Consider the following 23,447-nt stretch of genomic DNA (forward strand, 5'->3'; position numbering starts at 1 on the left):
ATGAATTAGCTATTTTTGACCAAGTACTCCATCTTTGTATCTCCTTGAAACCACCAGTTTTTACAAATGTTCAGTGATACAAAAGGGTGAGAAAAGAGCTGGATAATCACAGTCCTCTCCCACCTGTTTAATTTAAAGCTGAGAAGATTCATTAGCAGAAGCAATTCCAACAAGATCACCACAATCTCACACTTATTTTTTCATGTGATGAGGACGAAAGGTGTAGGGGAAAGTAAGGACCAACAGATAAATGAGTGCCTTTCTCCATCTGCTGGAACCAAGGATGTAGGTATTTAAAGAATGTTACCACACACACACAGAAAAAAAAGAGTTCTCAAAAATCAGTCTCAACCAGTGTTCTTTTCATTTTCCCTTTTTAGGGCATATATATTTCAGACTGATGCCATAACCTGCAGCTTGAGGACTTCATTATTTTTCAAGTAGAGAAGGCTGGAAATCCACATGCTGTCAGGGTATGATTTAACATACTTAATGTGATTCCATTGCGACTCTTCTCACTAATTTTAACAGCTGACTAATGAATCTGTTTACTGCTATACCCGAATTTGGGTGTTCCAGGTAGCTGGAAAATCTGTGGTGCACTGAAGCCCGGAGCTCCTGTGACATACTTGCTGCAGAGTGCCAGCAGAAGACCTAAAGCACTGGCTGTACCTTTCAGAGATGCAATGGAAGGACATGGAGATCCAGCCGCTGATCCCATGCTAAGGGCAAGTTTTAGTTAAGATTTAGGTACAACTGAGGTGTTAAGAGTTACTATATAAGTGCCACATACTTAGAGGCAACGTTTTAATGGTGACTGACTGTGCCTATACCACCCAACAGTGAAAAGCACTCTGCTAACTGGACATCACGGGACCTTGCACTGGAAGAAAAGAGCAGCAGGAAATAGAGCATTTCTGTGAGAATAATGATTCCTATGGCATAGAGGAATAAAATTATCTTAAAAATTCAAAGAGTGTAGTGAAAGCTGTGGAAGACTTATGTCACTAAAAACTGGAAGCTACTTCTTTTGCAACACTGCATTTTCCCAACTTTAGAAACAATAGGCTCATTTTCCTTTCAAACCCATCAGATCACAGCTACTCTCGTTACAAGTGATCAACAGCTGCTTAATGAAAGCAAGCCCATGGAGAGACTCCCACAGACCCATGCTATGTTGCCCATGCTTACCAAACACTTTGGTAACACTCGTTGCCTTAAGGCCCATTAAATCTGGCAGCTGATCAATAATGATGTCTCTGCTGGCCTTTATCTTGTGAACTCTTTCAATGCTTCGTCTCTGCCAGTCAGTCCAGTAGATGTAATCTCCCAGCAGTGTGAACCCAAATATATGTGGAAGCTTGTCTTCTAGGAGGGTTTTCCTCATTGTTCCGTCAACATTTATGACCTGTGGGATGCCCAAAAAAAAAAAAAGGAAAAGGAAAAAATAATCTTTGATGTGGGTACAATTCAAATGGCAATATCAATTGGATTTTGAACAATTACTGCTATGCAAGAACCTCCTGGAATTCCCAGCATGTCCTTTCAAAAGAACATACCTCTAGGATTGTCGAAAATTAAATATACTGAAATGGCAAGACTGAAAGTGGCTTATGTCACCCCTTCTCCACTGAAAAAATCCAAGCAACTTGAATTTAACTTGCATCAGTTCAAACCTGCAAAGACTGCTGCAGAGGGAGTGTTTTTTGGGATGGGAGTGAGATTCAAGGGATTTTTAACCTCCATTTATGTCTTGGTCTCACTACAGAACCCTCTCCACAGAAACAAGGGATTGCTGGAGTGAACTTCAGTCCTCAATCATGGGGAACAGAGGCCATCAAAATTCCTTCAGAGCATAACAAGGCCATGTAAAATCTTTGCTTTCTGAAATTTTGGGGTTTTTATACCATAACAGAGTTACATTTTCCCCACTCAGATATGGAATAAGTATTGCCTTATAAAAAATTTTTTTACTGAAGCTGCAGAGAAGGAAAAATAATTTTGGAGATGGAATAAGCCCCACAAACGTACATACATACATATATACATATATACGTGCTACTGGTTAATGATTTCATAATCAATTACTACAATGACCTTGTGCTATGACTCTACTTTGGCAGAAGGAAAGGGATTCATATAGTCTGACCCTGTTCAGCAATCACTGGGTAAGACAGGAAATTAAAATGTCCATGTGCCACATGCCTAAAGTCACCTCCATCTACTACACAAACTGCAATAATTTTTTCAATCACCCAGACATCTCTTACCCACAGCAATGAATGTGTATTTATAGGACCAGGACAAAATATTTATCTGACAAACGCCTGGATTCCTCTCCTTATTGCAGTTGGTAGCTGCAATGTATCTACTTTATTTCTAAGGTGCTGTTTGAAAATTTGTACTGTGAGTGGCACCAAGTTCATAGTAAAACCAAAACAAAAAAACCACAACTTAAGACAATTTATTTTCCAACATGATCCAGTCAAATCTCCATTTTTTGCTTGAAATGCTTTACAGATGGACAACTGCTCTGCTCTAGTTTAGGCTATCATTATCTGTGATTGAGATTTTAAATAGTCTCCTCTTGTTACTATTTGGAAATTATTTGTTTATTCAGACTCATATTAAACCTGTACCTTGTTACCAGGTGATTAAGCTGCTTTCACCATGCAGTGCTTCTATTGTCTTCTGGTTTAAGGACCTAACTTTTAAATTTCTAAGTGTTTGAGCAATGTTTGTTTTTTATTACAAATACCTATAACTTTATTGCAGTTTAATATTAAACCATTAAGTGCCTAAATGTGGGCAGTCAGAATCAACCATCACTTTTACCACAATTTAATAGAGTTGTAAGGCTCTGTTCATATACAATTAACAGCAGAAGCACCTAAAATTAATTTTTTTAACATGACCAATAACAATTACCACATCCTTCTAAACTAGCATGTGAATTTCACTATGTTCATGCACACACAGTAGATATCCAAATAAATTTTAAAATGAAATCTCCACTTTAATACCTTATAATACTCTATAAATTTGTGAAAACAATACGCATTTTGATTTGATTGGCCATAAATGAAAGTAATTTCCCCAAGCTGAGCCTGTTTTGCCCATGACAGTAATTGCTGAGAGATCTCTCCCTGTCCTTATCTTGATCCATGAGCCTTTCATTGCACTTTCTCTCCCCTGTCCTGCTGGGGAGTGGAGCGACAGAGCTGCTTTGGTGGGCAGCTGGCATCCAGCCAAAGCCAACCCACCACACACGAGGGACATGCACTGGATTTTCCAGCTACCACCAACCAAACAGCAGAGGTGAGCAGTCAGCTACTGTTACAACTGTACCTACCTATGCTGTGCACAAAAATCATTGCCATAGCAGATGTGAATTTGAACAGAAGCTACAATGTACACCTCTGGATTCCTTCCGGACAAAAAGCCTCCTGCTGGAGACAGTTAAAAATAACACTGGCATTCCTGTTAACTAAGTTTCAAGGGAGCTTTGTATCAGCCCATCAACTTAGGATTCTTCTACTACTTGATGGAGTAGCAGAGACTGAAGATTAATATCTTTTCATTTTGTTAAGCTAAATAGAGTACATTAAAAAAAAAAAAAAAAAGCCATATCTGTGGTTAAAAGCCAAATGGTTCTGCAATTATGTCATTACATCATGTCCAGGCAAACCCCAAATGCTCACTTATTTAGAACACTATTAGTCCCACAGGCAATACTGCAGGTTCAAAAGTTTGTCACGCATACTCAGGTGCCGGAGACAAACTGGTGCCACACTAAGTAAACAGGACACCATTTCCCTTACAACAGTGCATCGGCAGGATGAGGATGAAACTTCCACATTTCCATCTACTTTTACAGAAATGGACAGCAAAAGTATAATTCAAATACTAGAGCTGCTGACCAAAATGTACAAGTGAAGATTGAATCCAAGGATGCAGACATATTTATTTAAATCCATGCACATCTGTGGATGTTGCAGACAACACCAAGCTGTTGAACTTCAGGAATCTCATGAAGTTCAACAAGACCAAGTGCAAGATGCTGCACCTGGGTCAGGGTAAACCCTGGTATTGATACAGGCTGGGGTATGATGGGATTGAAAGCAGCCCTGCTGAGGACATGGGCGTTCTGGTGGGTGAAAGAATCTCCAGGCCAGGCATGTGTGCTCCCAGCCCGGAAAGTCACTCATATCCTGAGCCGGATCCAAAGCAGCACAGCCAGAAGTAGAGAGAGGTGATTCTCCCCCTCTACTCTGCTCTGGGGAGACCCCACCTGGAGTACTGCATCCAGTTCTGGGGTCCCAGTACAAGAGAGACTGAGAGCTGATTCAAAGGAGGGCCACAAAAATCATCAGGAGGCTGGAAGACTTCTGCTGTGAAGAAAGGCTGAGGGAAGAGAAGGCTCTGGTGAGACCTTACTGCGGCACTCTCAGATTATAAGGCTGTTCAACATAGGTCCAAAATGTGGAATCAGACAGCAATAAAATGTTTAATAGCTTATATTTTGGCTAAGAAAATGATGGAATAAATGCTTGCTGTCTCCCAAACATTCCTCCCCAATACTATGGGCAGAACACCTACAAATCCAAGCAGGCTTCCCTTGCATGCAGTAAGAACAGCTCTGACTTGGAGGATCTTTCTGTGCTGTGAGCAGTCGAGCCCTCTAAGTGATAGTTACTTCATGGCAACAAGCAGGAAATGCTAACTCTCTCCCTGAGGTGATCTTATAGTAGGAGCCAGGGCAAAGCTTGAACAGGGAGGTGTCACATGCAGGTCAATACAGGTACATGTACACAGTCTTTACTTCAAATTTTGCTGCCATCCACCTTCCCAGAGATACAGCTCCACTCTAGTATATCAGATGAAACCAGGAGGATTCAAACTAAAAATCTACAAACAGGCCTCACAATATGGCCAAAGGCATAACTCCTGTTATTAAGTCAGCACTTCCCATTTCTTCAAAGGGACTGGAATAATACCGTAAGATCTTTACCCTCTCCTTTCCAAATTCAAACATCTTCTCAACTCAACAGACCACTAAAAGTCTGTGGAAATAGCACATCATGTAAATATTTACCATGTTGTTCTTCTGCTGGTGATATTGGGACTGCAAGAACATTTATAATATATATGTACAACATGCAGGAAAGACAAGAAAAGATAATAAAATACCATATGAACTCATCTTTTAATATTTGACAATTAACATCTGCTGGCTGCAGACAAAAGGCAAGACTTTAAGGTGCAATCCTTATAATTTAGCACAAATTGACTAGAATAGGCTGTATTCCACTCAGGGTTTTCTTTCTCTCTGTGCAAGTGATAAATGGATCTCAAAGGATAAATGAAACACTAAATGTGTTGTGCTTTACACACAAAACACTGAAAGCCCCTGATTAGTCTCAAGACTTCAATGACAAATCTCCTAATGAGGCATTGCCAAGCTCAGCTAAAATCTGTTGTGGGCAAAGTGAAATCAACATCAAACGCCTTAATGAACTGAATTACACAAAAAACACGAGAAGGTGATAAGGTGTGATTTTTTTTTTAGATGCTGCTGCAATGTATGCAAAATGATTTTACAAATATTTCTAAATATAACACTCAAAAGCTCTTGGCTCTTTGAAGAAGATTAAAGTAAAAGAATGCAATTAAATTCCACACATCAGCATGATTCATGTAGTCAAGCTGTATTTCAGGTGCATCTGTGAAAAAAACCAGCTATTCAGTGTAGATACAGGACATCTTTTGACACGAACAACAAAGAGACCTCTAAGACCTTACTCCTATTTTTCAGTCACCAGGATAAAACAAAATTTATTCGATTGCTACAGACAAAGCTGTAGTCAAGTGGAAATCAATTCTTGGGCTGAGCTAAATCACTATGTGAGCAGACATAGCAGGTTGGCAACAGTAAAATGACACATTTGACATATTCAGGAGACTCATGGTGGGCTTGTGGCTCTGTGAGTCTTGTGGGAAGCTACAATTTTGCTGTGAGGGTGACTGAGAACTGGAACAGGTAGCTCAAGGAGGCTGGGGAGTGTCCATCCTTGAAGCTATTCAAAAGTGATCTGGTCATGGCCCCGAGCACCCATCTCCAGGTGGCCCTGCTTGAGCAGGGGTTTGGACCAACTGAGCTCCAGAGGTCCCTTCCAACCTCAGCCTTTCTCTGAATGGCTTCTAAGGATTCTCACCAGCAGACTGAAATGGCACCTCAAGTGAACATGCCCAGCCTTCTCTGGCTTGAGAAAGACCTTGTGAGACAGATCAGGTAGGTGGCATGGAAAAGAAAACAGGGAAGTAAGCAGGGAGAGAAAGACAACAAAACCCAGAATGACACAGAAAACTCCTATGGGTAAAGAAGCCTGCCCCAAAAAGAGAAGACTGAAGCAGCTGTGAGAAGTCTATACCACAGTCTATATTCAGCTGAGTATAAGCCATTCATTAATATTTCCAACAGCTGAAACACAGCCACCTTTCATCGATGCTTTGGGATAAAATGAACACTTTTTTTTTTTAAATGTCTGAAGGGGCTTAATGTCAGGCATGTATTGGCAGATACTGGCAAGCAGAAGAGGGAATAACATTAAACCAACAGTACCAGAACCCATATATCAAAAAGGAAAAGATGGATGGACAACAGATACATCTGGTCATTTTCCACAAATACAGACTGCATGAGTCTCTTAACAAACTCTTGCCTCAAACACTTGAGTAAGACTCAAGAATTTGTGAAGCTGTTCCTCATTGTTGTCAGTAGTTCTGTCCCCCTTGACAATACTTTGGCTACCTGGTAAAAGCTGCCTCATAAATAACAATCATCAGGTTTCTACCGCTACTACATTTCATGGATTCGTCCTACATGTACTATTGTGGCTCTTCTTTCAGACAAGGTTTGATGATGACATACATTTATATTATTATTTTATGAATTCTTACATTGCTTGGTTGGTTCCAGTTGCAAACCATCATCACCCACCTGCATTCAGAGCAAGCCATGAACCAAGAGAACACAGAGAATCAATCCATACAATACTATGAGTGCAACACCCCTGTTGACCTGTGAACAACCATTTGTCATTTGCAAATACATGTAGTGACACATCACCACCCTTTTCTCTCATATTCTTTTCCTTTCTTTAAAAGACATTTTCTCACTTCTCACTGAAGGACATGTCATTTTACCTTGCTGAAGACACAGCATCACAACATACTTTGTATGGCTACACAGATGGGCTGTATTTTTACTCATAATACAAAAGCTACTTTGAGATACTCAAGAAATAAAATTCCAGAGGATTATTGAATGTCAATACTTTTTTTTTTTTTGACAATGTCCCTTCAGAAGTATCTTTGCAGGCTCCTAGAGCTAAAGCACAGCAGTGGTGGCAAAACATCCCTGGTGCTTGGCTCTCTCTTGAAGCTGTGGTGGTGGCCTGCCACGGCTGGCAGGGCAGATGTGCCAGTTCTCAGACAGGCAAGGCAAAGTAGGTGGTGTAAAATACCAAATTATAGCCATTGGTAAAAGAGCTCACACTCAAACGTTTCTCTGACAGTCTTACAAACAAAATTCTCTACAATCTAGCAATGTCTGCTTCTTGACAGAATACTCTAAAACTTTGTTCCAAAGGCAACGACTCCAACATATTTTCTTTGTCACTTTGTTCTGACACATGCAAAATAAAATCTACACTTACAAAGGAATGTAAGACAGTTAAGTAGTAACTTGTTAAAAACCCACAAACCAACCTGACCACCTACAAAGTTGACAAATGCAACAGAACATAAATTTACATGATAAAAAAATAGTCGTTTATAGTGATCCCCCATTTTCTCTGGGAATAATATAAACAAAACTTATTCTTATCCTTGTGCTCATATTATCACCATGTGAAGCAGTTATTTATTCACAGTGTTGATCTGTTCATATTTTTCCATATCAAATCACCATCACACCTAGTGTTCTCTTGAGACTTTGCAAAATCTTTTTAGTTTCACAGAGTATTGCATTTTCAGACCGACTTTTCAAAATACAAGCACATGAAATAGGCTCAAGCAGACACTGATAGATGGATGAACTACTTCTTGTTGGAAAGGCTGTGTTAACATGATTGCAGTTCTGACCCTGCTTATGTTTTATAAGCCTCATCTAGGAGTAGCTAATGTTCTCCATGAGTTACACCAGCCTGACATTTCCAGAACATTTTTCTGCTTACAGGATATCAGAGGATTAAAGGTGCAGCTGGTCAATTCTGTAACTTACCTCTCATAAGCAGGAACACGATCACATACTTCAAAACTACTTAAAAGGGGAAAAAGTTAAACACAAAAAAAATTTATGGCAAGTGGTGGCTAGACCCTAAAGCGTGAAGAAGCTACTGAATTGGTATTCCAGTTTTATTTTTAGGTAGAAGTTGCTTATTTAATGCACCTGAGGGAAATTTTACCTTCTGTGAATACTTTTTCATTCTCAAATTCTGACCACTGAGTTTAAGGAGGCATGCAACGACTCAGAAATTTAGCTAACACCCATTATGAAAACAATATGCCTTTCCAACTTCTAGGTAACTAGTCTGGGAAAGGTGAAGAAGAATTTAGACTTTTCACAGGAATATTTTTAAAACTAATGTATTTTAATTTTTCTCACTTCTCTCCTGATTTCCCATTTCTTCAAAGGGACTGGAATAATACCATAAGGTCTTTACCCTCTCCTTTCCAAATTCAAACATCTTCTCAATTCAACAGACCACTAAAAGTCTGTGGAAATAGCACGTCATGTAAATATTTACCATGTTGTTCTTCTGCTGGTGATATTGGGACTGCAAGAACATTTATAATGTATATGTACCACATGCAAGAAAGACAAGAGAAAAAACAGAATGAGCTTGATATGAGAAAAAATTTGTGGTAAACTTTTGAGTCCAAAAAACAAATCAGCAATTTCAGCAGCCAAATAGAATTTCTTAAAAAGTCAAAAGGATGCCAAAAACAGCAGCTACAATAGATCTCGAAGCAGAAAGTGGCACCAACAATCTTTCCAAAGAAAAAAACCTGTCTCCTGTCCAATGTAACCATGCTTAACGTTAACTTGTAACAGAATAAAAATTAAGATAAACGTAGTATGTACTACTGCTATTTTAATCCTTTTTGTTTCCTTATCCCAAAATACATGGATTTTAGTTGGTTTTTTTGAAAATAATCTTTTAAGTCACTGAACAATTGATTGAGAAACACTGGTTGAGCCATGCCCCCCTCCCGAGGCCTTACAATGCAAGGTCCGTCCACAGCAAACTGAGATTCAGCTACTGGTGTTTTGTCCAGCACAGTGGGACCTCTTGCTCAGAATTCAACTTCTTAGCATTGCCCTGGAGAATCATAACATATTCTTTTTCTCAGCCTCACCACAGTGCAATTATCTGAAGTCACTTGTAGCTCTTCACACCCTCTTCATACCGTGCTAGGCACGTACAGCGCTTCAAAGAGCCCAGTAATGAACCCCTTATGCTCTAAGTCACCACAAGTGTCATGCACAGAAATTCCACTGGAAGTCAAAGGTTAAAGAATAGACCCTAGATTAGCTGACACGTCCATTTACGGCACTTCAAGAATGGATGCTTTTATCCTCATTTAACAACCTATCAGCCAAGTCTCATGTACCTTCCTTCATTATTCCTCAGAAGCTGAATCAAAATTCTCTCATTAAATATTTCTATCAAGGGAAATATGAAATCTTAATCCAATACAAACACAACTAAAGGCAGTGGGCATGCAATGCCACCTTGGAGGGAGGCAGTGAAAGTCTAAGGACTCCTGTATGTATTTACAAACATTCATTCCATTCCTCATCTCATGAAGCCTCCTGGCACAAGTAAACAACAAATGCTGATCATGATTCCCTTCCATTTGTACCATTTATAGACTAATCCAGTAAATCCAGTCTTACATACCACCATGTGGGGTGTATGTCAACAAAGCATAACTAAAAGCCATGCAAAGAAACCTAAACCAGGTTGTTCACAGTTAGCTGGAGTCTCCACAGCTGCACAGAGGCCAGGCTACGACACTGTGCTAACACAACTTCACTGTCACCTCCTGCAGAACTAGGCCAGGTGCCCCTGACACACACAAGCCCTCTAACAGCTGAAATGTGTCTCCTGAAAGAACAGATACTGACAAGGCCTTCTGCTTTGATAAGAGCCTGCACTCCACTGTCACTTGGGATAAGCAACACTATTAATCATATTTATTTGAGACTATTAATATTAGTAAGTTATGCAAAGCAGCATTCAGAGAGTTTATTGGAAAAATGTAGTTACCAGATGGTCTCCAGTCCCTGCAAACGGTTAAAAAGGCAAAGCACTTAACTTTTAGCCAGAACAATCTTGATCTGTTTTCAAATGAGAGCTATCTTCCTTATTGCCAAGCCTGGCAAGACAGACCCTTAGAGGATAGCCTGAAGCTCAGCCCACAAGGCTCCCCACAGGAAACCAAGTCCTGCACAGCTGAAGGCCCTGTCTCTGATGATTGTGGTACAGAATGGGTGTCGTGGTGTCACATAGGGAGGGTGCCACTACTCCTGCAGCCAAAAGGCGAACGTCTCTCGTGGGGTAAATGGAACACAGGAAGATGCTCCATTACATTGCTCTCTCTCTCTCTTCATCAGCCCTCTCTGGAGGTCAGACCATCACATAAATTACCCAGAATGTTACATTTTTCATGTAGCTCACACAGTTGTACGATCTAACTGTCCCACCCCAGTTCTTAAACACCCTGAGGCTCCTGAGAGTAAATCCAAGTAAGGTTGTTCATCAAGAGCTTCCCAGATCAAACCAATATGAAACAGTGGAGTCAAAAGTTTAGTTGAAATTTAGGATGTCCTTTTAGCTTACAAGACAGATTTTTAGGGCATGATTCCCTGCACCCCTACAAAAGCAAATAAAAGAGGTGTGTTTAGCTTCTCTTGGTAAGAGAACAGCAGACATACACATCTTCAGGCCGTCAGCTACAGTCAACTGCAACTTGCAAGCTGCTTCTCTGCCTTTATCAGTCTGGTCTAAGGTCACAGTTAAGAGCTCTACTCCAAAAGAAAAGTGCCTAAGAGTCCCTTCTATTTGAAGGTAAGCAATCAACTCAGGTATCAAGAAGATGATTTGGTTTTACAGCTCAAATATTGGACAAAGATGGATCCCAGCCTGTACGCTCAAGTAAGGCACCCTGTCTCTCCAAACATTATTTCTACACATGCATGAAACAGATAATTTTTTTTCCTCTTTTCTGAACCCTGCCTTGTCTGTTCAAACAGCTTCTCAATACCAAAGAAAGGAGACAAGATAACATGTCTTTCAGAGCACAGTTTAAAATTTGGCAGGCAGTGCTGCTCAGAGCAGTTCAAGCAAATGCCACTCCGCCTCTGGCCCCTCACTCTCCTGTTCATATCGACACCTTCTTGCCATGCTAGCACAGCTACTTGTGTGGCAGAAAATGTATGAGACTAAAAAAATAAAAAAAACCTTTTTGGCTAGTTATTTTTCAGCTGGATGAGTTCCCTGCTCTATTTTTCCACATGGCTGCACACACTGCTATGCCAGCCAGGACAGAGCAGGAACACACTATGAGCGAGGAAGGGCTGTGACTGCCTTCAGGTACTGATGTGAAGAACTTGTGTAACAATAAAACCGTAAATAATTGACGACTTACATGATATATACTTGACAATCTTACCTTAGAGGGCTGGCATTAAATTAGAAACAAATCATAAAGCTTGTGCTCTCTTAATCCTATGCAAATGTCCCAAAAGCTCATATTTAACGTGAAATCAGCATTATTTGAAGACACTCAATCCCAGGTAAAAGGGACAAAATACAATCTGTGCGTGTGACTGAGTCACCCATGGGGTACATCTGCAAAGCCAAGCAATGAAAACTGACCCAACACCAATCTCATCTGTAATCTGCCAGCTAATGACTTTCTCCCTAAATAACTAAAATCCAAAGCTCCAAACTTGCTTTCTATTTATTATGTATGAAAGGTGAGGAGCCTAGTGATGGGGAGAAGAGCACAGCTTTTTCACCCTGAACTTGCAGAGCAGACAACGATTCTACCTTCTTGCCCTCCAAGATTTGTCTTTCTGCCCTCAATTCCCCTGACTGTGCAAACACTGGATTGGGGTAAAACCTCATTTCATCAGAGATTGTAACATGATGCTTCCAAGTCTAGAGGGTTCAGCAGAAAACTGGGATTCAGTTTTAAAGAGGTGGGGATGGGAAATCTACATTTTAAAGTAATTAATTAATGGCAATATTTCACTCCCTGAAGGACAGCACAACTGAAAACCTACTGAAGACTGGATTTACAAGACAAGGACAATGAAACACCAGTAACTACATTTTCACAGTTTTGGATTGGAGGGCTTGTTTTTTCAAGGATGGTTATTTCTCAAGTAGTTCTTTCTGTAGCAGACAAGCAGCTGCTCAGGCTAGAGCAACAGCGATGGAGCAGTAGACGAAAAAAATAAAGCATTTGGTGTGAGCCACAAACACACTCCTCTAACAGTACATTTTAGTATAGGTAGAGGGTAAAGGCAGAAATGCTGATCTCTCAACTCCTATCTCCCAGGAACCCAAACTATATGGATCAATTGTTGTCCTGCCATGTCAAGGGAAAGCCCCTGAGCTTAAAAATAATTGAAAGATGAGAGAGCTATTCAGGTAAACAGCATATGCACACCCAGCTTTTCCTCTTCCATAGATACCTGGTCTGGTTCACTATTGGAGTTAGAAATGAGTACCAGAAGGACTTTGGCCTCAGCCCACATGCCCATTTTAAAGTTCTAACTCAATAATTTAATAGAAAGTCCTGAAAGGAACAAGAAGTAAAGCTGACTTGGAAAGGAAGGCTAGAAATGATCATCTGAGGAAAGTATTTCCTACTTTCTGATATTAATTAGGAGGGGAAGAATCTCCAGATTGGAATCTTCAAGGCCCCTGAGGTCAAGTATGATTTTAGCAGTACTCAGGCTCTTAAAGGAAAGTGAGGGATCACAGGAGATCACCAGCTGCAACCACTGCTCCTTGCCAACATCTTACAATGTCTCTTCAAAAAATACAGCTCTCAAGTACAAAAGGAGAGATAGCTTGAAGTGATTAATGCCAACCCAAAACCCTGTCTCTCAGTAGCAGCAGACACAGTCTGCATCTAGACTGGACATGACATTTCTAGTTCATAACACTTTCAATAGATAGAGAAATAAGAGGTGAAAAGGACAAGCCTTTGACCAATACTCCAGGCTTTGGTGGAACTCCACCAAACATGATATCCATATGCAGTAGTGAGCACAACAGCATCCAGCCTGGATGCAATTTCCATCTGCTAGAGTAACACAGAATATAGAATGTTAAGGGCTGGAACATAAAGACATAACCCTACCACTGCACTTGTTCATCTTCAGGAGTACATGGCATAAGACTGCTTCTTTTTTTTTTTTTTTTTAAGCAGCATAAAATCAGGTATTCTAAATTAATGAAATTATTTGCAGTCATGTTTCAGTCTACTTTCCAACACTCATACAGAAAACTCAATTAATCAGAAACACATGCTTAAGCTTTATTTAAAACTGATGGACCTTCTGACAACAATAAAAAAACTTAAAGGAATCACTGGTAAGCTGCCTATGAGAACACACAAAAAATCTAGAATTCTGCATGAAATACCTGAAATACTGAACAAAGGCTTTAAAAAAAAAAAAAAAAAAAAGGCAGCAATTTATCTCAGCAACACAGAATGAAAGCAATGCAAACGTTTTTTCTCATTTCTTAAACAAGGAATTAGAGACAAGTCTATTCTCAGCTTAGAAACAGCCAATGGCAGAAATGAAAGATGTTGCAAGGGTATGCACAGTAGTCTGCTCAGGAATCAGAGATCCAATATTAGAAATCATATTCTACTAGAAAATTAATTTAAAAGCTGTTTCTGTGGAAACAGTTACATAACCAAAGAATGCTTCCTGAAAATATTTTTGTGCAAAAAGAAAAAGGATTCTTAGCATTTTTCAGCCAAGAAAAACTGAGGTATGGTAATTCAAACAGTATTATTTCTTCTGAAGTTAGTACCTCTAGAAATGTGTTTGAAGACTCCAGTTCTCTCTGCTTGCTTCCTGAAGGGGGATGTGAAGACAACCACCTGGTTGTCCTGGGCCTTGTTGCTACTAGTGCAACACCATTTGATATGCCTAGGAAAAAGTTCTTACATTTGATTCTCCTCTTGCTTTGGATTAAAAGTTACAAAAGCCAGCATTGTTCCACAGGTATCTACAAGAAGAGCTAAGTCTTCTTTTCCCCAGGTGAATACTTGGCTCCACTTGAGAAAACTGAAGCCAGCAGTAAAGGTTTAAGATACTCGTTTGCCTCTCAACACAGCTGAGGTTATAAATTTATTACACAATAGCCCAACAACTTCATGATCATTTTCAGCCACTGGAAGAGATAGTTCAAGAACCTTCCCTACACATCAGACTTTGCAGCTCGTTCTCATTTGCCTTTTTGCCAGCACATGCCTTTCTGTGGCTGTACAGCCAGACAGACTAAGAATTTGATTCAATGTAAAACCTGAAACTTGTCCTGTCCTCTCTCAGCTATAGTGCACTGAGATTAAGGTCCAGGTGAAGCAAGGCAACCTAAGACTGAGCCACTCTGAGACACAAGAGTGGCACATTCTTCTCCTGCATTCCAGTTTCAGACTTCCAAAATGATTGAATGGTGTAAACTGCTTAAAATGACAGAAATGCAGTAAAGAACTACATCTATTGGTCACTCATTTATTTTTGTGGGTGTAGTGCACACTACATCTTATGAATATAGGTAGCTTGATTGCCCTTGGACAAAGCATTCACACAGAACTTGAGGCCCACATAACACTACTTTTTCTTTTAGCCTTCTCTGTGGCAAGGTCAACAACAATCTACACAGAATGTACCAAAATATCCTGCACTGGGGGAGGAGCAATCCCAAAGCACCTGCACATGCTGGGGGCCACTCAGCTGTAAAGCAGCTTGGCAGAGAAGGACCTGGGGTCCTGGTGGAGACCAAGTTGAACACGTGCCCTTGCTGCAAGGAAGGTGATGGTAATCTGGGCTGCATCAGCAGGAGCACTGCCAGCAGGTCAAGGGAGGCAATCCTCCTCTACTCAGCACCGATGAGGTTTCCTCTGGAATACTGTGTCCAGTTCCACGCTCCTCAGCACAAAAAGATGTGGACATGCTGGTGTGAGTACAGAAAAAGGCTGCAAAGATGATGAAGGGACTGGAACATCTTTCTTATGAAAAAAAAAAAAGCTGGAGGAGATGGGTCTGTTTAGCCTGGAGAAGGCTCAGGGGGAAATCTCATGAATGTATGTAAATACCTGCAGGAAAGGAGAAACAAATGCAGAGCCAGGCTCTTTTCAGTGGTACCCAGTGACAGCACCAGAGGCAATGAACTCAGACTAAAACACAGTCTCTGAACATCAGGAAATACTTTTGCACTGTGAGACTGACCAAGCCACAGCACAGGTTGCCCAGGGAGGCTGCGGAGTCTCCATCCTTGGAGATACTCAGAAGTCATGTGGTCTGGGCAACCAGTTCTAGGTGGCCATGCTTGAGTGTGGGGGCTGGACATGACCTCCAGAGGTCCCTTTCTGCATCAGCCATTCTGGGATTCTGTGTGACTGATGTGTAATAAAGCCCTTTTATTCTAAAAAACAAGGAGATGAGTGCTTCCCACCTCCACTACTTGCACTCCAACTTGTACTCTGTAAATCCCTTCATATTGTGGTCTCCAGCACATATGGAATCCATTGTGAACAGACAATCTGCCAGCTCTGAAAACAGCGGCGCTGTTATAAAGCAAGAAACTTCAACCCCCCTTTTGGCATGATTATGTAAGTAAGTCTCAAACATAACCCTAACAGGAAAAAAAAAAAATCTGCACTTTCTTTTTGTTCAGATTGATATAATTTGATTAAGGGAAAAAAAAAAGCTGCACCGTGGCAAGTTACAGAACTTCTAATTTCTTTTCTAGATTAAAAAAAAAGTACTTCAAAACAGTCTTACAGGGTAAACTTAGGTTTCAGATATATTTCCAGGCATTGTTTAAAACTTAAGTATAGTTAACAATGTAAAATTTCTGTCTGGTTTTGCTATCTAGAGGTAATTACCATCCCATAGGTGTAAAGTCACCCTCATGCAGCCTAAAGCTGCATCTTTCTAGATGGTCTTTGTAAGCATATTCTGAAGCAAATATAGGTGACAACCCACTCTCAAAATCTTGTTTCTCCCCCTGGCCCCCATACCTTTTCATACACTTGACAAGATATTTAGTAGTAGAAGAGGAAGAGCATCTGCAGTATCATCCCAGATCTACAGAAGACTTTTTTTCATATCTATGTGGTTTCATTAAATTAAAAAACCTCACTGTAACACATTAGAGAAATCTGAGGAATTATTATAGTTGGGCAAACCTGCATGCCACATGTCTGACTAGCAGGAGACTTCACACTAAGGATGTCCTGGATCTAAAAGTCATTCTGACATAGCAATGAAAAAACCTCTTGACAACAACAGACTGTAAACAAAGAGAAAAACAAATCTATTTCTCTCAGTACTACGTGGGTTCAGGAAACCCTTGTGATCATAGTTTGAGACACAGGTACCAGACCCAGCTTTCGAAATATCAGTAGAAGTGTTGCAGTCACTGTCCTCTTTTTACATACTGTACTATGTATTCGAGCACCCTTTTTCAGCTGTGTGGTCAAGACGCAGTCTACCTCAACATACCACAGCTAATATTCCACTCACTCCTACAGCCAACTTTAAAACAAAGCAGCTCATAAAAAGGCTAGACAGTCTGTTTTAGCTACCTTCTGCCTTTTCATTTAAGAAGTTTGCTGCAAAAGCACAGCAGATACTCAGAATGAGACACTGAGCTGCATTCATAGTTCATGAGTATAAATCATTCCCTCCTGCCCCTCAGTCAAGGGTCAAGTCTAGCTCCAGAGAAGGATGGCTGAGGTCCATGTCTTGGAAAACATGCCACCTGCAGGGCTCTAGGTATTAAGCTCCTGGTACCAGCTGAAACATTACTGGGCTGTGGAGACACCCCCTCTACCCTCTGCCAGAGATCTCTGCCAACCCTGCATGATATTTAAGTAATTTCTCATTTAGCAAACTCAGAAATTGCCAATGTTTTTTATTTTCACGATAATCTCCACCAAGTTTGCAGGCCTGCAAATGGACACAAATACTCAACTTCTTTTCTAAAGTTAGATTTAGACTTTAGCTCAAAGGGCAGGGCCCCCACACTTGTGAAGCATTCTACTCCTGTTCCAAAAACGGCTCAGCATTCCTGCTTTAGCTCCAGCTATCCTTTTAATCTCATACCTTGCACAGCACTCCTGGCTTTATGGCTCCTGTCCCATTCACTGGAAAGCACAGAATGAAAGGGATGAGACTGGCCTCATCAAAAACCTGGTCCTTTTCAGTCTGGTCATTTTTTATTTTTATTTATTTATAATTTGGTGAAAGTCATTAACTTCTATACACCAATCCATCAGCCTCCCTTGTTCAGTATCTTCCACTGAAGCACTCCCAGTGCCTTCACCATTGCCAACAGAACAATGCCAATGGGGAGCTGCAAGGCAAAGACCACCTAACAGAGTTCTACTGTGACACAGACTGAAAAACCAGCACTGTTAATTCCAATCGTCTGACTTTTGGAAAGAGGAAGCAGACTTGTATGTTCAGAAACAAATGATCTGTGCATAGGCACAAGGCAACAGAGGACCAGGGATTTAGTTCCAGAAAACAGAAAATACCTTGCTACAGCTGCTCTGTGATCCCATGTGTCTTTCCCCACAGAGCAGAGAATTACCAATAACCCCAGGGTAGTTCAGTGCCACTGTCAGTGGTGCAGATGCACATTTTTTCTTTGTGCGGATCTGGACTTAAATAGTTTTGCTGTTTTTCAGGCTCTATTCTAACATGGCAAGTTGTGGTCACTGCTCAGAAATAGCTCAAGATGGGACCTGGATGGTTCACAGTCTCTGAGAGGGACCAGCAGATACGTGCTTCTTGTTTTGGGGAGAAGTGAAGGTCTTTTTGCCAGTTTACTGCATGCAACACCCAGTCAGAACTGTGGATCACCTTGACTTCTGAGGGTCACAAGATCTTTCTCCTCTTCGTCAAGTTGCTGCCGATATGGCCACAATCCACATTACACCCTCAGCCAGAGTAAAAGTTGAGTTTGGTAAAGGACTTTTGTTTCAGCAGAGCTCAAAGGAAAGAAGCAAAGCAGAACCAGGGTGACAGAGGCCAAAGTGGTCAACAAAAATGAGCCTGCTGGTCTGGTTGGGGCAGAGCAGAATGCAGCTGGAACACAGCCAACATTAAATAGTTATTAAAAAATAAGCAATCAAGAGCGAAGTCACTAATTGCACCTGCAGTGTTAACACCATATTTTCTCCAAATGTCATCCCTCCTAATTCTACAAACTTCTGGAGGCTCACAAACCTTCTGTTTTGCTCTCTGTGTGGAAGAAGTGGGATGACTTCTTCCTTTGTTCCTGCTACTGGCCACCTGCAAGACTGAACTAGTCTCTTCATTTCAGTGCTTCTGTCTCTTCCTCTCCCCTTTTGTTTTGTCTGTTTAGCTACTTAGCTTCGGGGCTTTGTGGGTGGCTGCTTGGGTGTTGTGCTTGGTTTGTGGTTTTTTGGGGTTGTTTTTGCTGGTTTTAAAATTTTTGGCGAGGGGGGGATGTGTTGTAATTTTTATTTGGCACTTTACTTCTATCTTCAGCTCTTGAGAGACACTGACTGGGAGGGAAACTTGGCCTAAATTGAAATAGAAATGTTTTAAGTACTCTGGGTTTCAGAGAAATTCAAAAAATGTAACATGAATCCCTGAAAGGCTTCAAAGATAAAGGCAAAAAACAAGTTACAAAAAGTCATTTTAAGTCCCCACTTTTAAGCAGATCTTTAGGAAGAAGAGCTGTTACATGCATGAGCTGCCCTGCCTGGGGCAATGGGACAAACCCCGGGTCTGGGTTTAGTAACACTGGAACACCCACACACCGTGTTTTCAGGCTTTGACTGGCATCAGCAATCCAAAATTTAAAAAAAAAATCTTCAATTTCCCCTGTCTGGAACTTTCTCATGAAAAGACACCTTGAGTAAGGGGCTGAGAAGTTTCAGGATCTGGCTGTATGTCTGCATGTGTATATGTATCCACACAAACATACACATATTTATATTTCTCTGTGTGTGCATGTATGTGCATGTGCGTGTTTCTAATATGTTTTCAGAAATCCCATTTCCTGTTGGAAGATTCAAAGACATGAATAACCCACCCATGGACAAATCAGTTACATATTCTTTACTTCTCAAGCCAAATTTTCCTGGTGATATGTAATGAGATTTTACATTCTTTGTGCTTCATTGACTAATTAGATCAATGCCGGCTACTCCCCCTGTCCCTCCCTTTTTGTAGTAGGGACTTTCATTGCCTGTAGCTACACAAGTGTGGTTGCTTTTGCCAAATACTTGGAGATACTGCTAATGGCTTCATTTGAACTCGGCATTGCTGCATATTAGTATGGAGGAGGGTGGGTTGTGTATTTTAATCCATACTGTGATTGCTTTGATGTTGTTTGTAATGAGGAATATGGGTTTATTTATACATATCAGAGCTGTTATAGGAATTTGTGCTTCCCAAAGGATTAGATTTCCAATATCAAACAAAACACAGTGTATACTTAGAAGAAGGGGGAGGCTAACTAGAGGTCAATTTTCCACTCATGAACTACAGTGCTCAGCCTCTCTCTCAGTTCTTTCCATCCATGGATCCAAACACTTTGTACAGAAAGCTATCAGCTATCCCCACGTTGCAGGCAAGGGAACAGTCAGGACACCACCACACACTGCTGTAGGTCACATGGATGGTTAGTGCAGCATCAGTGAAGTCACAGGACCCACTGCTGACTCCAGATTGGCACTGCCACACACACATTTTGAAAAAACCACAAAGGAACTACCAAAAATAAGGATGTAGATTTTACGTCCTTGACAGACAGTGGATAAGAGGGTAGAAAGGATGAAGTTGAAGGGAAGGGTTGGCTGAACGTGTTTTTAAAAGGAATACAAAAAATTTAACCAAGGGAATATGTATGGCTCCTGTTACTCCTCCTAATTCCAAATGGTGAGACCACAAAACTACAGCACTACTATTTTCTCCCTTCAGAAGCTCAAAGTCAATGTACAAATTATTGCAATTATTTAATCTTGAAATTAGGCATTTGTGCCAGAGGCAAAAAGGAAACTGCATCTCCACAATATAGAAAAATTATATCTACTGCTAATCTCCAGGGTCAAGTACTTAGTACCCAAGACAGAGATAACTGTTCTGGAAAATAAAAACAAACTCGCCATTAAATGAAGTTTCTGACACAGCTCACTTCATGTAAATTTAAGCCTAACTATGTACCAGGTTTTACTGTACAAAAGCCTGGAAAATAAATCTGTCTTGCTAAACTGAGTTTTGCTTCCCAGCTGCAGGGGCTTTTATCATTTTAGCTTCACAAATTCCTCTTAGCATCATTTAAACATTTGCTTTTAAAATTACAGTATCTGCCACTTACAATGGGAGAAGACCTTTTTAAAATACTCTGTGGACTCTCTAGAACTTCCTTTTCAGAACAGATCTTCTACTTGGGGTATATCTTTGTCTCTTCATATTTATTCAACACTAAGTTTTGACCAATTTAGTTACTTATGATTACAGTATTCTGGTGGAAAGAAATTATGAGGGTGAAAGTAGAGGGAAGAGAGACCAGTGGTGTGACGACACTCCAGATCTGGTAGAAAAGGCACTTTTACAGACCTCTCAGTAGACACAGTCAGACACGACAGAACTACGGAAGGAAGAGGGCTCATAGACAATACGTGGAGAACCTGGATGCCCTTGGGTGCCAGAACTGTGCTCTGCACTCCCAGCTGTGTGAGAAAGCCAGCCTTTTCCTCTGATGCAGAGAGCAGCACACTTTCTAATCACTCATTAGGAAAGCTCCTGTAATTGCTCATTTATTTAGGGAATGCAAATGCCACCTGAATAAAACCTGACAGCACTTCTGGGTGACAGGACTCAACTGTATCATTCTCCCACGACCCAAGTGACCAAGGTAAAGTGGCACAGTGCCTCTCTGCAGCAGAGGGTAAGGACAGACGGACACCCCCCAGCCCTGTGTGCCTGGCACTGCAACAGCCCCAGCTGAGCACATCGGGTCTTACCTGCTGCAGAAAATGGCTTAAGGCCATGTCTGAGCCTCAGTTCCCAGCTCACTGGCAGCAAGGATGACAAGCCAGGTCACAGGGATGCTGCAGAGAACCCTGTGTGTCAGCAGAGGCACAGACTCATGGAGGACCTCTTCCCCTGGTTTTATTAAACAAGGCTGAAAACAAGAGAGAGCATCGAAACAGACCAAAATAATGAAATTTTTACCCCTAGATACCAAGTTGACTTAAAAGAACAGCATTTTTAACAACCATCCCATGCATCTATTGGAAATGTATGGGGTTTTTGAGCACGAGGACATGGGAGGAGGCAGCCACTGTGACTACAAAAATATCAGTTTCCTGTTTAAATCTGGGACTGTATTTAGACTTGATGGCTTATCGTCTGAGAAGTTTCTCTGGATATAAGGAAGGTTGATTTGTTTGTTTATATTAAGGATAAGACAGTTTCCTGAGTTGGATCACAGTGTTTATATTTGCCAATTTCATGTCAATTGTGAGTAAAAAAATCAACTAATTTACTCAAAGACTGCCTGCGGTGAATTTGTTCAGTACATCCAACCCCAATTCTTTTTATAAAAGAATTGCCCATTTCCACACAAAAAATATTTCAACTTTTGGGAATGCCTGGACTATGCAGCTGTTATACAGTAAACTATTAGATACTTAAAGGAAATTCCTCTCAAAAAGGAAGCTGAAGCTGGTTTGATCATAAATAGGAGACTTCCCATGACCTTCCATTGCCTGTATCTTAATGTCTATGTCAGAGTTCCAACTCTATATTCAACACATGAGACTTTTTTTTACCCCCTGACCATGAACAGCTGGCGCTGCCTACTCCATTGGTTCTCTAAGGAGCTGTCAAAAGAAGCTGCAACATGAACATAAAAGGAATTGCAAAAAGCTAGGGTGAAAACTTTAACTCACTTATTTGGAAAGATACCAGTGTGAGAAGTTGACAAGCGAGATGCTTTTGGCTTGTCCAGTACTCACCTCTCCAAAGCAGAAAATATCTGAGAACTTAATGAAATGAATCTCATTTCACTCTTTGCTGGGGTCTCTAATGGAGAAGCTCGAGTCCATTTATTTTAAAGCACCAAGGCTGAAAAAGACAGCGGTACTCAAGTTGATTCACCAATGGATTTGTTGCTCAAGAACTAAAAGATGAGCAAGGACCCAGATGTTATCAGAATAAATTGTTTGAGTCTCATGTTCTGGCATAAACCTGTCAGATGTTAACAGTGAATAGATAAAAGGGCCTCCTCATCCTCTCGCACAAATGCTTGTTTCGGCATAGAAAAATGTGCATTTGTACCAAGTTTAATCTGGAGAGAAAGAAATTAACCCATAGCATAAGGTATCCCATTCCACTTTGGAGACAAGACTGATCTGACATGTTTAAGAAGTCTGTCTGCTGCTCCATCACGAAATGATTTGTGTTTTATTATCAATCTGCAGCAGCGAATTATCTTTGACCTCAGCCATCTTCCCCCTCCCAAAGCTCACTGGAAATCTTTTCTCTTTTGAGAATCATTTGTTACATGTTTTCCACTTCTTTGTCAGCATAGGATATTCGCCAACAAAACCAACTTTAACTTTGTACTGACAAAGCTGTCCTGTGCTACTACAATCCTGTGCCATATTACAATCACAAATCCAAACTTTCAAAAGCCAGGAAACAGATAATGAAGGCACAGACTGATACGACCTTTACTGTGTTCTTAAAAATGGTAACAGCTAGCATCGATTTTCATACATTGCAGCACAATCAACAGGTTATTGGTAACTATGAAAATGAAGGGAGGAAATAAAAGGACAGTTGCCTTGTAGATCTCAGAAGTAGAAGAGGACAAAAACCATGGATGAGAAGCTCTTCACTACACAGGGATGATATCAGGTGCGCTGGTTCTGTGGAACAAATGGGATTCCTCCTCCCTGTGAACTGTCTCCATAGTGGGAACAAACAGGTGACACACAAGGTAGAACTGTCACAAGGGTGTTACGTTAACACCAAAAGGAAACCCTGTTCATGCATAAGCACCACACAAAGTCCACAGACTCACATCCCATAATGGCATGGCTACAAATGCCAAAGACAAGGAGAAGACAATGTT

General features: G+C 40.8%; 1 protein-coding gene across 3 annotated transcripts in view; it reads right to left on the reverse strand.

Annotated features, from left to right (window-relative positions):
- LRP5 (LDL receptor related protein 5) overlaps positions 1–23,447 on the reverse strand; it is a 135,652-nt gene that overhangs the window by 27,871 nt on the left and 84,334 nt on the right. For 2 of the 3 annotated variants that reach the window (XM_032113562.1, XM_032113563.1), the window contains one exon: positions 1,192–1,408. In XM_032113562.1, coding sequence (XP_031969453.1) covers positions 1,192–1,408 — 217 coding nt within the window. Of the gene's footprint in view, positions 1–1,191; positions 1,409–21,330; positions 21,411–23,447 lie in introns of those variants that run through there. The other variant, XM_032113564.1, reaches the window with a different exon arrangement.

The sequence above is a fragment of the Corvus moneduloides genome, chromosome 6 (genome assembly GCF_009650955.1).
Source record: "Corvus moneduloides isolate bCorMon1 chromosome 6, bCorMon1.pri, whole genome shotgun sequence".
NCBI classification, from domain to species: Eukaryota; Metazoa; Chordata; class Aves; order Passeriformes; family Corvidae; genus Corvus; species Corvus moneduloides.